General features: G+C 34.4%; 1 protein-coding gene and 1 long non-coding RNA gene across 6 annotated transcripts in view; one reads left to right on the top strand and one right to left on the bottom strand.

Annotated features, from left to right (window-relative positions):
• SLC35A3 (solute carrier family 35 member A3) overlaps positions 1-10444 on the top strand; it is a 65094-nt gene extending 54650 nt beyond the window's left edge. For 3 of the 5 annotated variants that reach the window (XM_077746055.1, XM_077746052.1, XM_077746054.1), the window contains 2 exons: positions 1258-1391; positions 6353-10444. In XM_077746055.1, coding sequence (XP_077602181.1) covers positions 1258-1391; positions 6353-6443 — 225 coding nt within the window. In that variant the 3' untranslated portion in view covers positions 6444-10444. The remainder of the gene's footprint in view (positions 1-1257; positions 1392-6352) is intronic. The other 2 variants (XM_077746053.1, XM_077746056.1) reach the window with 2 other exon arrangements.
• The window catches only part of LOC144216626 (uncharacterized), a 69987-nt gene that overhangs the window by 48420 nt on the left and 3310 nt on the right, over positions 1-18257 (bottom strand). Inside the window, exon 2 of the long non-coding RNA XR_013330702.1 lies at positions 3830-3857. This is a non-coding gene — a long non-coding RNA (uncharacterized LOC144216626). The remainder of the gene's footprint in view (positions 1-3829; positions 3858-18257) is intronic.

Here is an 18257-nt window from a genome sequence, read left to right as displayed (position 1 = left end):
TTGATGGCTTTTATCCTAGCAGAAGGAAGCTCTTCCTAGAAGACTTTAGTTAAATAAAGAAGGTTTGGTATAGTTGGTATGATTCAATAGAGACTAAATAGATGAATGACTATATTGCCAGGAGGTAATGGGACTCACACATCAATTTGTAGTGAGCTCAATTAGCATAATTTGTGACTTTCACTAATAATAAGCTTCTGTCTTGTGACGAATTTGTTAACATGGGTAACCCAGATTTAGGAGTTTATAACTAGAGTTTGGCCGAAAACAAAACTGTGTTGTATGCTAAAACCCTCATAATTTAAGCAGGCACAATTTGGAATTTGAGAGGTATTTGGCAGAAAGTTCTTTCTATAATTTTTTCAGGAAGAGTAGTCTGACAGCAATAAAAAGGGGATTGAAGGACAAGAAGCTAGAGGAAAGAAGCCAACTTATTGAAAAGCTAGTAAAATAACTTAAATTATACTTTATTTTTACTTCAAAAGTAAGAATGTTTCATTGATCTGAGTGACAGTCTTCTCACATTTGTCTGAACAAGTGATGTTTAATTACTAAATTGGTTGAGGATAGATGTTTTATTCACAATACAGTTAAACTAACAAACTGCAGATTATGCTGGTAGTTACTTCAAGTAACTTTTGAAATAAAAGGGCTATTGAACAAAACCCTATGGTTATAAGAGATATTTAATAAAAATCACTTAATGGGGCACCTGGGTGGCTTAATCGGGTAAGCGTCCAACTCTCGATTTCTGCTCAGGCATGATTTCACAGTTCATGAGTTCGAGCCCCATGTTGGTCTCTGCACTGATACTGTGGAGCCTGCTTGGGATTCTCTTTCTCTTTCTCTCTCTGCTCCTCCCCTGCTCTCTCTCTCTCAAAATAAATAAATAAACATTTAAAAAATTTTAAGTGTCACCTGGGTGGCTTAGTTGGTTGAGTATCTGACTTCTGTTCAGGTAATGATCTCATGGTTCATGGGTTTGAGCCCCATGTCAGGCTTTTTGCTGACAGTTAGGAGCCTGCTTTGGATTCTCTGTCTCCTCCTCTCTTTCTCTCTGTTCCTCCCCCACTTACTGTCTTTCTCTCCCCAAAATAAATAAACATTAAATTTTTTAAATTAAAAAATAAAAATCATTTATTATAATGGGATTAAATGTATACGACAAAAGCCTAATAGTTTCATTGAATATTGAGATTGTTTTGAAAAGCGATTTTATATATGTTTCTTTAAAATAATCTTTTAATACTTTTGCAGGCACTTGGAGGCCTTGTAATAGCTGCTGTTATTAAATATGCAGATAATATTTTAAAAGGATTTGCAACGTCTTTATCCATAATACTATCAACATTGATATCCTATTTTTGGCTACAAGATTTTGTGCCAACCAGGTAATACATTCTTTTCTATTTCTTTAAGTCTCCAAAATATATAGAAAAATAAGAATTCTTAATAAGATTTGGTGTGAAAAATTTTGTTTTATTACAACTTTTGAAGATTCATGGAAATATAGTAAAGGATCCTTTTAATTGTCTTTTAAAAAAAGATTTCAAACTAAATGCATAAGAGAAAATCTTCCACTGGAAAGTTTTTATACAAATTTGGGTAGCCAGAATTTTCAAAACAGGTTGAAAAAATTTTTCCAAACCCTTTTCTCCAAAGTAAAAAGTCCTATAAAAAAGTTAATAAGTCATATAAAGTCATAAAGTAAGCAATATAATGGGTTTTTATGTGTGGAATCTATATAGATAAAGCCAGGAGAGTAGATGACATTCTTGAAGAGAATAGTTAACATACAGAATGTGGTGCCAGAGAAAACTGTTTTGGATGGTGGCTGGAAGAAGAGTGGTTGGGAAGGGAATTGCAAGGGAAGGCAGAAGACCCAGGATGTGTAGTGTCCTGGATGCCAAGGAAGGAGATGGAGTTAGGAAGAATGAAGTATAAACACAGATGGTATTGAAGGTCCTATCATTTTTAAAATAATTATTAATTTCTAATTCCAAAATAATAAGATTATATTTTAATGGATTCCAGGATGCTATACTTGGTTTTCCTCTAACTTCGCTCCGCTCCTCATCTTCTTAATTTCTAAACTTTGGAGGCTCTGAAGGATCTGCCCTTGGACCTCTTATTTACACTCACTCCCTTAGGTGATCTCTATTCTCAAGGCTTTAAATACCATCTATATGCTAATAACTTTCACATTTTAATTTCAATTCCAAGCTTGTGTATTTAATTGCCTATTTGACATTTTCACTTGAATGTCTACTACATAATTCATTCCCTATCCCTATAAGGTTTTCCCAATTTAGTAAATGGCAGCTCCTCCATTCTTCCAGTTAGTTGCTTAGGCCAAAATCTTCCTTGACTTAAATAGGAACACAGTTTATCCATAGTAACCTAAGAGAAGGCAGAGTCTATAGGTATGGATGTGGATAGACTTAAAAAGGAAAGCTCAAATGTAGGGAAGTTCTTAATCTTCTGAGTGAAGTAAGAAGTAACTTCCTCACAACTTCATTGCTACCATCCGGGTCCAGGGCATACTCATTTATCATCTTGATTAAGAAAATAATCTCTTGATGTATCTTCTTGCTTCTTCTCTTGCTCTGTGCCCCTACACTTTTCTCCACTTAGTAAATTAGATCATATGACCGTTCTGTTCAGAAACTTTCTGCTTCCCATGTCACCTAAAAGTTGTCATCATTAATTACCTATTTGATGTGACCCTCAGCTATTTTTCTGTCCTCATCCGATAATCTGATACTATTTTCCTCTTTTTCACTTCTTATTTTTAAGTTACAGTAATCTCTTAGCTATAGGCTTTGACTTGTTCTTCAGTCACCTTGGAACACTCATCTCTTATGTATTCACATGACAAACTCACATCCTCAGGTCTTGGTTCAAATGTTACTTAATCAGGAGAACTCTTGAAATAAAAGAGCATCCCCCTCAGTTCTAACATTCCTTCCTCCTTTCTTCAGAAGGTTTATTACCATCTTAAAAGTCAGCAAGGCCAGAGTTGGCCTATATGAGGTACTCTGTGTCTTTGAATGTTCAAGATCTTAAAATTTTAACATAGCTAGTAAAATTCATTTGCGTCATTGAGAGTGAGATAGGATTATGGATGGGATTTGGCAGGAGAAATATGTAGTATGCCCTTTATATTTCTATATTGAACATTTATGGTTTCCTTCTTGTAGCAACCTGGACAATAGGTCTGGGGCATGCATGTTGAGATCTGTAATTTTTCTGTGGCCTGAATTTAAAATTATTTCTGTTTCTAGTTTGGTATGGGAATGGACTGCTTAGCTAGTGAGACTCGCCTAACAACTAGGATCTATACCTTAACTATGCTTCAGTTACTCTATTCATTAAATGGGGAAATTATGTGCTTTATATATTTGAAAATGTTTGGAACTGTAGATTTTTCAGGTACATTTAAAAAGGAATACCTTAGGGGCACCTGGGTGGCTCAGTAAGTTAAGCGTCCGACTTCGGCTCAGGTCATGATCTCACGGTTCGTGGGTTCGAGCCCCGTGTCCCATGTTGGGGCTCTGTGCTGACAGCTAGCTCAGAGCCTGGAGCCTGTTCAGATTCTGTATTTCCCTCTCTCTTTGACCCTCCCCTGTTCATGCTCTCTCTCTTTCTCTCTCTCAGAAATAAATAAAACATAAAAAATAAAATAAAATAAAAAGGCATACCTTAAAAAAAATAAAACCTTGTATAAGGTGTTAATTTTAAATCTTTGAATCACGCAGGGAATGAACAAGTAAAGGAAAAGGGAAATCAGTAGAGGGACAAAATAGTGATATGTCAATAAGATACATACCTGCATGTAAATCCATGTTTCTGAGGGTCTGTAAAGTATGTTGGGATGAAGATAAAAAGAGAAAAGACAATGATACCATTATTATTGAATGACTGAATGTTTTAACACTGAGTCAGATAAAGTAGATGGATTATTTTTCCTAAAATACAATTTGTCCTTCTATCTTTCTGTATTCTTATTTTTGTGAAGAACATTTTCATTTAAGCATTAAATCCAATGACCTCTATTCTAAATATATTACTATATTTTCCATTGCTATTCCCATTTCACTTCCTAAAACCTAGTTTGTGTGTATGTGTTTTGTTTTGGTTTGGTTTTTGGTTTTGTTTAGTTTTTTTTTTCTTTTCTTTTCTTTTTTTTCTTTTAATTTGCTTTGGTTTCTCAGAAGTGGTACTCCTGTACTTGCTTTTCTGGCTGCTTCTTTGGTAATCTGTCAATCCCTATTCACTCTCGTTCATCTCACCCACTGCCATGCCTTGTCTGTCCTTTCTAAGAAGATAGGTCCCAACTTCACTTCAAATCTAGATCCCTAATTTTGGCTGATTACTAGCCATCTCTACTGATATCACATCACCAGTATTTCCTTTCCTAACTGATTTTTCTTGTGTTGATTATTTTGCTTATTAGTATTAACCATCCTTGCATTTAAGCTTATTTATTCTTTTATCAAAAATGTATTAAGTGTCTACTATGTGTCTTCCTTTCACTATACCAGATCCTGGAAAAACTTAAATCTATGAATGAGATATAGTTTCCTCTCTTCAAGGAGGCCACGTTGATTAGAGAGATAGATATGTGAATAAATAAATGAGAGCTTTATGATTAATACATTATTGAAGTATATATGTAATTCTATTATAATTCAGGTGTTCAGATCCTTGAAGTAATCATTGTACTCTAATAGTTTTTCCCCAAGAAATTTTTTTCTCTCAGAACCATCTAAAAATAGCTGTCTTGACAAGCAGGGGTTTCCTGATATTATTAGGTTTTCTAGTAGATCCTGTTAGTGATTTCATAGAATGGATTCCTTCAGGGAGGATCAGACAACTTTTCAGTTGGGTATATATTCCAGAGGTCCAGAGAGCTAAGCAAAAGTCAGAATCCCTGACAAATAAAGTTTTCAGTCAGAAGCTTATCCAAAGCCTAAGTAATTAGTAAATATTCCTATGGTACTAATTTTCTTCAAGGTGTATTGTAAGAAGTTTATGTTATCTTAACCTTACATGTGTACCTGCATCCAAGGCTTTTGAAAAGTTGCCCATTTATGTCAAGTCAACACTAGATATTTATCACTGCAGATAATTATTGAGCTCTTCTATATCCTAGGCACTTGGGGTATAATGATGAATGTTGAGCACATGATTAAGCAGGGGTGCAGACATGTAAATAATGTCTTATTTAATATGGCACAGTAAATCTTATCATAGAATACTTTTGCCTAGGGGAATGAGTCTTGGAGACATTAGACCTGAGGTATGAATAATCAATTTTCTTGGGAGAAAGACATTGCAAGCAGAGGGAGTAGCATCTACAAAGAGCCTGTCTTGAAAGGCATGTTGTGCTCACTGAGTGGAGTGGCTTAGTTATAGATTGGGTGGGATGGGGTATGGGAGATGAGGTTGGAGGGACCACATTAGGAAGGGCCCTTTATATCATAAGAAGGGTTATGATCTTTTTCCTTTATAGAACAAATGCTTATTGTTGTAAAGCAGGAGAGTGATTTTCAACTGTTAATAGAAACTTTAAAAACAAGATGAATACATGTCTCTAATAGCACTTTGAAGAATATACATCTTAAAAGTTAAGGCTGGTATTCAGATTAGCTCCACTTTAAGTTCTAGTACCAGTTTAAGCTCATTTCAAGTTTATTATAAGGTATATTATATCTGTGGATAGATAAAATGAAGAATAAACCAAGTATACTTGGATTTAATCTAATTTCCTTTTGTAAAGTATCCTATGCAAATTGGTTCTGAGTTTTGCTTATTACTACCTTGGATTTTAAACTGAACTTTACTTTGATCTGAAAAAAAAAAGCCATTTTCCCTTTTTATTTTCAAATATTTAAAAATTGAGATCTTTTATTATTCAATGTATTGTAGGCAATAGAGGTATTAAGGGGAAATACAACATAAAACATCTTTGCTTTGGGAGACAATACAATGCAGTGGATTAAAGTACAGGCTCAAGAGGCAGACGGACCTGTATTTGAATCTTGTCTTCCACTTCAAGTGGGATTTTAAGCAAGTTACTTAAACTCTCTAACCCTCAGTTTTCTTGTATATTAAAAAAAAATGAGGGCAATACTAATACTTCTTCATAGGGTTGTTATAAGAACTAAATGAGATGATGCATGTAAAACATGTGGCTTGAACACCTAGAATGTAGTAAGTGTTCAGTATTTGTTAGTCATTTTATTGAAACTTTTTCCCCCAAATTATAATTGTGTTTACAAGTGAAGAAATAGAAGTTGTTTGCTTTTAATCTGATTTTCTCTTTTTCATTTTTTCTTCATCTATTTAGTGTCTTTTTCCTTGGAGCCATCCTTGTAATAACAGCTACTTTCCTATATGGTTATGATCCCAAACCTACAGGCAATCCTACTAAAGCATAGTCATATACTGTCTTTAACTGGTTTCTCACAATGGTGCACTAGGAGTCTCAACATTAATCTTGCATAGAGGACTTCTACAGATTCTAAGAAGATATCACCATGCTGAATCTCATCATATTCAAATGGTTTGAAAATATAAAGGTTTAAGGCTAAAATACGTGTATATGTTAACAAAATACCTATTACATCTGGAAATCAAAGCTTGAAAGTACTTCCAGGGATTAGAATAATTATTGGAAAAAACTTGAAATCTGAGTTAAAAAAGATTTTACCTTTTGATTGCTGCAGAAATGTCCTATGCACTCTTTGCAAGAGCACACAACAAATGTCCAATACCAATTTTTGCAGATTAGATCTATTTAATCTTATTAAATGTTTTTTATCTTTTTCTGTACAGAAAGATCAAATCACATGGAATATTCAAAGTTTGAAAATTATAATTATAATTGCCTATAACGCTGTGAAGAAATAGAAGTATGATTTGAAAAACATTTTCATGTATCTGAGATTTTTATATTTATACAAAAGATTACTAAAGAAAGAATTGCTAATGTTATTTGTTCAACTATATAAAATTTGATAAACTTAACATTCTGGGTCTAATTTGTCAGAGAAAACAATTCATATTCAAATTTAATGTAGAGAAGTACACATATCTATTTCTCCATCTACATTTTAAGATCTTTTAGTGCTTCAAAACTGTTGAAAGCAATCCTTGCTAGAGAGTAACCGGAGACTTTTGCACTAATGGAGTTTTGTCCTTAATCTCCTAACTGTCTTTCTTTTCTGTAAATCAGATGAATCCTCAGTATTACTTTAAATTTCTGTATGTAGTAATTTCCATTGAAGTTTCAAAATGTAATTTAAAGGGAATAAATACTTGTTTAATAATTTAAAATAATTATTGTCTAATATCTCCACTTAGAGAATTTTGAGCTATCAAAGCATATACTGTATACAACTAGAATGTTTTTAAGTGAATATTTTACTCATTGATCTGTAAAAACTTCCTTTAATCTGCAACTGTTAAAAACAACAACCAAAATGATTGTAGTATAGATGTCAACGAATTGAGACCAAAATGACCTTTCTTAGAGACATTCCAGATTGCCACCGTATTTCATTATTTTAAATGGCACCGTAGCTATAACTCAAGGCTGCTCAGAAGAACTTTTTAGGCCTCTCATCCCCAGAAATACTCTGGTCACATGTCTGGGAGAGGTAGCAAATTCTGAGTTCCCTTTCTGTGGCCCTAAAAAGCTGCTGGGAAGGAACCACCATTTTGCTTTAAGACAGTGGTTTCTTTTCCATTTTGATTAGCACTGGAGTTGAGGTTGTAAATTACATATGTTATTTAATAAGTTGGTTCAAGGGAGAGAAAATATAGCAAGAATGAAAAGTGAATTGGTGAGCAAGAATACTTTCTAAAATTGGAATATGGGTTTAATTTAATTATTGACTATATAGACAGAATTCTCCTATTGTGTATAAGAAGTATTTTATTTTATTTTTTCATTTGTGCTTTGTATATTTTTAAAAGTCTCACATTCTAATAGTATAAAACTGTAGAAAAGGAAATATTTTTATATAGTTATAATGGATTTTGTCAAATAGAATTTGGCTCAAAAATACTGTGTTACAAACTGTTGGATACTTTTGGCTAATTAGGACTGGCTGGGTTACTCTGCTTATGCAGACCTAGTCTCTACAGGACACAGACCTAGTCTGTTGCATTCAAAGTTTAAAAGTGTTTAAAGTTACAAAATAGTTTAAGTCAGTTTACTGGTAATTTCAAACTGGCACTAACCAAACTTTCTGGAAGCCTGACATGATTTTTAGTGACCGTCTTTTAGAGTATTTGTTTAATAAATTTACCACATTTTGAGCAAGGTGTTTTTGACACCATTCTGACTTCCATCTTACTACCTACTGCTAAGTGAAATCTAAATCCTGCAAATGCACAGAATTCAAGAGTAAACATGAAGATTTATGTTTAGCCCACATTGAAGTACTAGTTGGGCACTTACATATTAATTCAGTGTACATTTACAGCTAATTGTTAATTCAGGTTTAGTCTGTCCCTTCAAAAAGTGATATAAGCAAATATTAGAAACCAGACAGGTTAGTTACCATAATATATTTTTAGGTTTCCAAAATAACACAATTTTCAAGATTCTCAATAAAGCTTATAAAAAATATAATCAAGAATTGTGACAAAGGACAAAATAGTCTAAAGCATATTTTCAAAGCAAAGTTTTAATAGGCAAGCTTTGCTTATAGGTTCGAAGATGTTATTATAGATTGGGTTATGTAGCTTATAATTTTTAATTCATAAAGAAAGAACCATGTTTGAAGATGGGCCTGTAGCCTAGATCATGTTATATATACAGATAATGCCATTTTCCCGTGTGTGGTGTCTGTGTTCTGATGACCTCCAAAAGCCTTATTGTATCAATCTTTTATAATGATGACTCCTTGATTATTTAAATTCTTACTTTTTAAAGTTTACGTGTTATCTCTTAACTACTTTGTTCATTATAAAAATATGCTAATTCATGGGAGAAGAGTGCCAGCTGATGGTTCTATTAAAAATTAAGAATATGGTATTTGGGAAGAAAAGTTTGAAATTCAACATGTAGATGTTTCACAGTAGCATCACCAGTTCTTCAGTATTTTTAGAGAAGTTGTAGGCTACTTTTATGGTGGAAACTGTAGTTAGAGATGCAAAATTTGAATGTTTACATCGATTTATATTGAATGTCACAATTTCATAGAGAGAAAAGTAGCTTGATATTTAAACTAGATTCTAAGGAGACAGAATTTGAAAAGAAACCAATTGACTTTGTGCCCAGTAGATTTAATGTACTATTGATTACTTTTAAGAACTGATACACTTTTCTGACATATCAAATTATTGGACTTTTAAAATGTCATTATATAGTCATTCAACTGAGTTTTGTTTTTAAAAATAGGGTTTTAGCATCTCTTGTTTTATTTACACTTTCATTGTTATAATATTTAATTACACATGGATGTATGCTTTACATAAGAAAAGGTTTATAAAAGTTATTTATGCTATATTGAAAGTCATCTTAAGAATCATCCAGATATGTAGCATATTTAAAGTAATAACAGGACCAAAGAAAAAGCACCTTTATCAAAATCTGGTCCTATGTGCCTTGCTTTACCAAATACCTGACTTTTCTGGAGGATATTACTGTAATTGACAACTTTGGACACATGGGAAAATTAACATTTTAAGAATAACTATAATTCAATTTTTTGGGTGTTTCAACATTTGCTCTTTAAATCCATTATCTAATATTAAAATAGGTATATAATCATTAGTAAACAGTACTTATTTAAATAAATTATGCACCGTTGCTCCATCATTGAGCTTTTAAAACTTTAACAAATGTGTATAGCTGTCATTTTGCTTTATTTCTTATTATGAGATATAATTTACTGTGATTTTTAAAATATTTTTTTAATGATTTGAATTCTGATTTTGTTTATATGTCTGTTTCATTTGTTTAGAAAGATTCCTTTGAGTATGGGAATGTGATTTGTATATTTAAATTTTCTATGGACATAATTAGAAGAATGTATAAATTGGTCTTTTGTTAAATGGCTTTTTAACTGATAAATTTCTCTTTGTCATTTTTTGGTATGCAGTTATCTATTTAATAGATTTATGAAAAAGATTATTTTCATAATTAACTCTCTGTAAATGTCTTCCTATAATCCTTGTTTCCCTTTTTACCTGTGTTTGACTTAACCATGAATTAGATTCATTTCTATATGTCAGAAATGACTTCCTGATCTTTTCCATACCTCTTTGATTACCTTTATCATGCAAAAGATCTTCCTTCCTTTTTTCTAGCCTGTGTTCTAGCATGAAACACTGGGTTTTATTTGAACTATTTAGAACTTCTCTACCTGTGTGATAATAACCTAATCTTTTTGTTGTTTTAAATAAATTATCAGTTTGCCAGCCTCAAGATTAAGTAATTATAGTAATTGATATATATATTTTTTCATAATTTGAATGTAATTGCTTTATTGTGACTATCAATTCAGTGCATAGAGATCAAATGATTTGCAATATAAAAGATTTCATTCCCACCTCTATTAGTGCAATATCATTGTACAAAATTGTACACAATGCTTTGTCTTAAACAATCGCTAAAGAATATCAATATTTTATTTAATTTTATTTTATTAGTGTATACTTTTCTTTGGTTTCTTCTTGTGAAATATCTTTACTTTTTTTTTGGAATTGGAATACTTCTTTTGTGGGAAGTATACCACAATCCTCAAATCTCAATGCTATGCAAACACACCTCCTAATCCTATCTTGTGGTAACTACTGCCATTCAACAGTCAGACAGTGACCAACTGGCATTCGTAAATGGTCTTTCTTATGGTTCTGAAAAGTTTTGAATTCATTCAAAGCAGGATTGATTACATATATATTCCAGAAAAGAAAATAGCAAAAAATAAACAAATTGCCCTCACATCCCAAAGATGTGAAATTGTACTATAGTAGAAAGAATCTTGGTGACTACAAATTTAAGGGTTTTCCAAATTCACCTTGAGGTTCAGTTTCCAATTCACCTTCAGTTCTGTGTATTCAATAGAAAGACAGAACTCCCCGAAACTAGTCTATTCACAATCATGTTTATTACCACGAAAGTATACAAATTTGAGCCAGCCAAAGGAAGAGACATATAGGGTGGAATCTAGGAGGGGTCCAGACTCCAGTTGTCCTTTCCATTCCTGGTGTCTTACTCCTTGTGGAATCATGGACTGTGTTATCTACTACTGGGCACAATGTACTCACAGTATTGTCAGTCAGGAAAGCTCACTCATGCTTTGGTGTCCAAATTTTTATTGAAGCTTTCTTACTTGGCATGATTGATTCTTTGCGCACATGGTTGAACTTTCTAGCTCTGCCCATCCCTGGAAAACTGACTGACATCAAGTTATAGGGGCTCATCCTGAGTCATCTTATTAGCATAAATTACAGGTGTGAGGTGCTAAAGATGTAGGCTGGAACTTTGGGTAAGGTCAAATTCCTTACTACACAGTGACCACTTATGTCTATATACATTCTTCTGAACTGATGAGGATGACACAAGCAATGTCACTTTGTTTAAGCAGACTTTTAATTTATAATTTATCATTTTGAAAAGTGTCAAATGATTTTTTTTAATGTTTTATTTCTGTGAGAGAGAGAGAGGCAGCATGAGCAGAGGAGGGTCAGAGAGCGAGGGAGATACAGAATCCAAAGCAGGATCCAGGCTCTGAGCTAGCTGTCAGCACAGAGGCCGACGTGGGCCTTGAACCCACGAACCATGAGATTATGACCTGAGCCGAAGTCGGACGCTTAACCGACTGAGCCACCCAGGCACCCCAAAAAATGTCAAATGATTCTAAACATGTGATTTGAGGGTAGAAAAATATATTAATAATCTGATACGTTGCTAAGTAGCACATAGGGTTTTCATTTAGTTTTCTGATGTTTAATGACAACCTTATTAAATGCTAAACTATTTTTCTTTAAAAATTTTTAAATATTTATTTTGAGAGAGAGAGAGAGAGACAGAGCATGAGCAGGGGAGGGGCAGAGAGAAAGGGAGACACAGAATCTAAAGCAGGCTCCAGGCTCTGAGCCGTCAGCACAGAGCCTGATGTAGGGTTCGAATCCACGAACTGCGAGATCATGACCCTAGCCTAAGTCAGATGCTTAACCAACTGAGCCACCCAGGTGCCCCAATGCTGACCTATTTTAAAGAACAATACATTTAAATTAATTATAAACATTTTATACTGTATATTAATACACAGTGTGTGCTAATTTTAGTTTATTTCTTATTTTATTTTTTGCCATTTGAAAATTATAACACTAATGCCTCTCTGGAGGGACTTCTTGCTTTTACTGACACTTATTTTGTTTTTAAGTCTTCCATATGGTCATGTAGTAATTTATTCTGTCTGTTAATATTTGAGAACATTAATAATATTCATGGAACTTAACCTAAGAGAAGTTCAACTTACTTATTTTTACATTTCAATGTCAGGTATTAATAAGAGATAGCCAAAATAATTATGGTCATAATTATTACATCAAAAGCATAATAAATGTTTGGTGTTAGTCAATATGTCAGTATACAATTCAATTTTTGGCTTACAGTTCTTTGCAAGGAAGAACATTTGGTTTATTTCACCAATAGGAATATCTCTTAATGCTGGGATGGCCTCTTCTTGGTATTTCTTCTGCTCTTGAATTTTAGTGTAAGTTATCTATGTGTAAATGGAGTTGAGTGGAGAAGTACTATTTATTCCAAATAAGAGTGCATAACCAATTACTATAGTTATTTCAATTTCAATTTCTTCAGCTCTTCAATTTGAAAAGATTTAAACGTACATAAAAACAAAGAATTATTCCTAGCTATATTCAACATTACTAACACTTTGCCACACTAGCTTTATCAGGACACTTTACTCCTAAAAACTTGAGCATGTATATCCTAAATATAAGGACATTTTCCTATTGAACTCAGTACAATTTATCACAGTTGAAAAATTTTAAATTAATTTGTATCATCTGAATTCATATTCAGATATTCTAATTGTCTCAAAAATTACTTCACAGATTTTTTTGTTTTTGAACCAGGAAGCAATTGCGATTCATAATTTGTATTCAATTGTCTTATTAGTCTCAAAGATCTTTCCCTGCAACCCCTTGTTTTTTTATCCCCTCCCCCCCAAGATGTGACTTTTTGAAGAATCTAAATCACTTGGCTCCTATCCTTGATCTGTTGATATTCTTTGACTTGTTCCCTTTATTCTTTTCATTTCCTTTGAACTGGAAGTGGAGTCTGCAGGTTTTATTAGCTTCAGGTTAAATGTTTTTAGAAAGAATATTTCATATGTGATCTTATAGATTTTATATTTTATCACATTGAAGACATTGAGATTATCTCACTATTGAAGATGATAATCAGTCACTTGGTCAAAGTGTTGACTACCAGATCTTTCCATGGTAAGTCATTTTTCCTGCTTAGTAATTAGTAATCTCTAAGACTGTTTTGGCACCATGGGAATAATCTTTTCCTAACAGCCTTTTTACTCAATAAGTTTAGCATCAACTGATGATTTTTTAAAAATATATCTATTATTTCTTTTTTATGTTTTATTTTTGAGGGGGAAGGGGCAGAGAGAGGGGGGACAGAGGATCCAAAGCAGGCTCTGCATTGACAGCCTGATGCAGGGCTCAAACTCACAAACTGTGAGATCATGACCTGAGCTGAAGTTGGACACTCAACCAACTGAGCTACTCAGGTCTCCTCATTAACTGATGATTCTTAACTAAAGCATTTATTATACTACACTGATGTGCAAAATGGTGATTTAAAATGTTTTAATTTTCTAATTTTTTTTAACCTTTATTAGTTTATATTCTTTTATTTAAAAAGAACTATTTCCCTTTTCCCAATGCCCCCTCTTTTTCTCAAATATCTCTATATCTTCAAATAATTCAATGTATTCAATGTCCATTATAATCACAGTTCTTTTTGATATTGTGAGCTAACAGCCAGTGGAAGTGGAAGTCACTGCAGGCCAGGTCCTGTATCTTTTGGACGTGTCCACATTAGTCTCTTGAGTTCTTCCTTGCTTCAGTCACAAGATGTCCCAGGCCTACCTTGTACTTGTGCTGTCTCAAACCTGGAATATTAGCTATCTCTTCAAAGAGCCTATTCCTTTTAGGGAGAATGGAAGCTGGATTCTGTTTCCTTTTATTTTATTTTATTTTATTTTTTTTTAAATATTTTTATTTATNGCCGACTAAGCCACCCAGGCGCCCCTTCCGTTTCCTTTTAGACCATTTCAGTGGACAGTGCTAGGAAGTAAATTTTTAAAAAGTTCATAAATTCAAATTGATACCTAAATATAGCATTACAAAATTGCTGTTTCTTTTTTTTTTTTTTTTTTAATTTTATACTTGCCTCTCTTTTACAGTGAAAATACTGGTTCTGAGTAAGAATATATTTGTTTATACATTTTATTACGTAGTATATTTTTCAGCACTACAATACCAATATTATACAATACCAATATTACTAATGGTAAACATACCAAAAAAACTTTGAGTTTCCTTGCAGTTCTTTTTGTCTAAGACTAAATAGCCCACTAAGGATGGAGAGTCAGAGTAGCGTTCAAAAATTAATGGAAATCACTCTTTTCTCTACATGGCTATGTTGATATATTTAGGTTTGGGGGCGCCTGGGTGGCTCAGTTGGTTAAGTGTCTGACTTTGGCTCAGGTCATGATCTCATGGTTCCTGAGTTCCAGCCCCGCTCAGGCTCTGAGCTGACAGCTGGGAGCCTGGAGGCTCCTTCGGATTCTGTGTGTGTCTCTGCCCCTGCCCCTCTTGCTCTCTCTCACTTTCTCTCTCTCTCTCAAAAATAAACATTAAAAAACTAGGTTTGCTTTTGTATTCAATTTGAGAATTTATGTAAAGATTTTTATTCTATTTTTGAATATGTAAAGGATTTACATGGTTCTAAGTTAAAGCTATATTAAAAAGTATACTCAAGAGAAGTCTAGTTGTAATGCCTATCCTTCCACCCCATTCTTAATCACCCCCCAATGTGGTATTTTCACTAGCACTAGTTGCTAGTTTATATTAACTATGTTTCTTTTTGAAAAATAAAGTTATGTATATTGCTATATTTACTGCATTTCTTTTGCTGTGTGGAATGTGCTCTCTGCTTTTAAGATTTCTTTTTTGTTTAGGAAGCTATGCATGTTTTAGCAGTTACATTTATGCTGTTAACATTTAAAAAAATTATTTTAATGTTTTATTTATTTCTAGGAGAGAGAGAGAGAGACAGCGTGAGCAGGGGAGGGTCAGAGAGAGAGGGAGACACAGACTCTGAAACAGGCTCCAGGCTCTGAGCTGGCAGTCAGCACAGGGCCCGACACGGGGCTCGAACCCACCAACCGCGAGATCATGACCTAAGCGAAAGTCGGACGCTTAACCGACTAAGCCACCCAGGTGCCCCTATGCTGTTAACATTTTATGTAATGCTCTTAGAGCCCCCTTTTTGCTCACCTAGGTTTCTGTTTAGTTTGTCATTTTAATTTTTAAGTTTTATGTATTCAAGTAATCTCTACACCCAAGGTGGGGCTCAAACTCGCCACCCAGAGATCAAGAGTCCCATGCTCCTACGACTTAGCCAGCCAGGTACCTCTAGTTTGTCATCTCTAAATGCTCTTTGATTCTGGGGCGCCTGGGTGGCTTAGTCAAATATCCACTCTTGATTTCAGCTCAGGTCACGATCTTACGGTTCATGGGTTCAAGCCCCACATTGGGCTTTGTACTGACATTGGGGAGCCTGCTTGGGATTCTCTCTCAGAGAGAGAGAGAGAGAGAGATACAGAATCCGAAGCAGGCTCCAGGCTCCGAGCTAGCTGTCAGCACAGAGCCTGACGTGGGGCTCGGACCCACGAACCATGAGATCATGACCTGAGGCGAAGTCGGACGCTTAACCAACCAAGCCACCCAGGCACTCCTAATCTTTATATTTTTTTAGTTCCCTTATTTCTATTTGATTAGAACATATATAACATTTACATACTATTTTCTCACTCTAGTGCCTGCTTTGTTATATTAAATGCATTTAAAGACTACTTAATACTTTCCACTAGTACTTATTATTCTTTTAACATTTATTTTTTTTTTGAAAGAGAAAGGGAGAGCGAAGCTGGGAAGGGGTAGAGAGAGAGAGAGGAGGACAGAGGATTCTAAGCAGGCTCCCCACCGACCACAGAGAGCCCGATGTGGGGCTTGAACTCACAAACCATGAGACCATCTCATGAGTCAGATGCTTTACCCACTGAGACATGGAGGCACCCTTTCACTAGTACTTTGGCTGAATGCTCCCCAGTTAACTCCTGGCTGGATAAAGCTCTTCCAGTAAAGTACACAACAACTCTGGCATGTTTAAAATTTCTTCTGGAATCTGGATACTTTAAGTACAGCTTGCCTAGATATAAAATTCTTGGCTCAAACTTTCTTGAGTTTTTTGGAGAATGTTGTTCCACTGTTGTTTGTATTGCTTGGTTTAACTGCCATGCTGGCACCACTTCTTATTTGTCTCCTTTGGCAATGTTAATTTTTTTTCAAGATTTTAAGTCATCTCTATACCCAACATGGGGCTTGAACCCACAACCCCAAGATCAAGAGTCCCATGCTCCACCGAGTCAGTCAGGCATTCTTGGAAATGTTAGCTTTGTTGTTGGCTTTTGTCTGGAGGCTCAGGTAATCTTTGCTGTCATTTTCTCCCTGATTCTTTTTCTTTGCTTGCTTTTTTTTCCCTTTATTCTTATAGCTGTTTTATTCTTCTCCAGGTTTCTTACCTTGGTTTTATATCTGTTCTCTCTTAGAAACCCTGTAATTTAGTGTTCATTTTTTTTTAGATGATTGTGATTTTACAGTATATTGGCTGAGTTTGATCAGCTCTCAGCTCACATATTCCTGCTGGGTTTTAAACCTTGTATATGTTGCATGTATATACATACACATATGTTGCACCTTTCCCGTGTGCAGTTGTATAGTTAATGATATTCAATTAATATTGGGAGTATTATATGCAGTTTTCCTCTGCTTCATATTTTCTAGAGCGTAGTATCTTCTTTTAATTCACGTCTTCATTTTCTGTTTTCTTTTTATAGTAGCCTTGTATGGGCTTTTGTTGGCTTTTCTGTTCCTGATAAAAGTTTCTGGATTTTCCTGGATCAGGAAAAAAAAGGTGGTTCTATGGAAGGGATGTGGTTGACTCAGTTTTATGGTCAAAGAAAATCTTCTGTTGATATAGTGCAGTTTCTTTAAAAAAAAACATTTTTTTTATGTTTTATTTATTTCTAGGAGAGAGAGAGAGAGAGACAGCGTGAGCAGGGGAGGGTCAGAGAGAGAGGGAGTCACAGACTCTGAAACAGGCTCCAGGCTCTGAGCTGGCAGTCAGCACAGAGCCCGACACGGGGCTCGAACCCACGAACCGCAAGATCATGACCTAAGGGAAAGTCGGACGCTTAACCGACTAAGCCACCCAGGCGCCCCGTGCAGTTTCTTTAATAAATGGTGCATTTTGAGGTTTGGACTCTGTGATACAATCTTAAGTTTTTAAAGGAATATTTAGCTTCAGCCACTTGCTCTTCTCTCCAAGGGATCCCTGTACCTTCCCAAGTGCCTCATAAAGTATTCTAATGAACTTTCCAAACCTTGGTTCTTACCTGTTTTCAGGCCTGATTGTTCTCCTTCTCAATATTTTGGGGGACTCTCAATATCCTTCAAAATCATTACCCTTTGCTTATGCTGGCCAATGCTAGTTTCTATTTACTGTAACCAAAGAACCCTAACTGACCCACACTAACCACTTAATGTAACATTTGTGAATCTTCACAACCCCAAATAATATACAAAGCCACAAATGTATATATAATAAGTCTGTTAGAACAAGACTGATTTCTCTTATCTCCTATTGCATCTCTTCCAGTGCAAAGCCTGACATTCTGGACATTCAATATGCATTAAATTTCTCTTAATACATTTCCAACAGCACTTGTCACAGTCTACAATTAACTTCCTTTCATTTGTTTCATAACTTTGCCATCTAGTATAATTAAGCTCCATGTATCTAAACACGATCTTATTTATTTACATATCCCCAGTGTCTAGTAAACCAGTGAAACACTTAGAGATACTAAAAAATATTTTTTGAATGACTACACAATAATCAGTTCTTG

Source organism: Crocuta crocuta, unplaced genomic scaffold, assembly GCF_008692635.1.
Source record: "Crocuta crocuta isolate KB4526 unplaced genomic scaffold, BGI_CrCroc_1.0 scaffold48, whole genome shotgun sequence".
In the NCBI taxonomy this organism is placed as follows: Eukaryota; Metazoa; Chordata; class Mammalia; order Carnivora; family Hyaenidae; genus Crocuta; species Crocuta crocuta.
The sequence above is the reverse complement of the archived record's forward strand: the minus strand, read 5'-3'. Positions and strand labels throughout refer to the sequence as shown.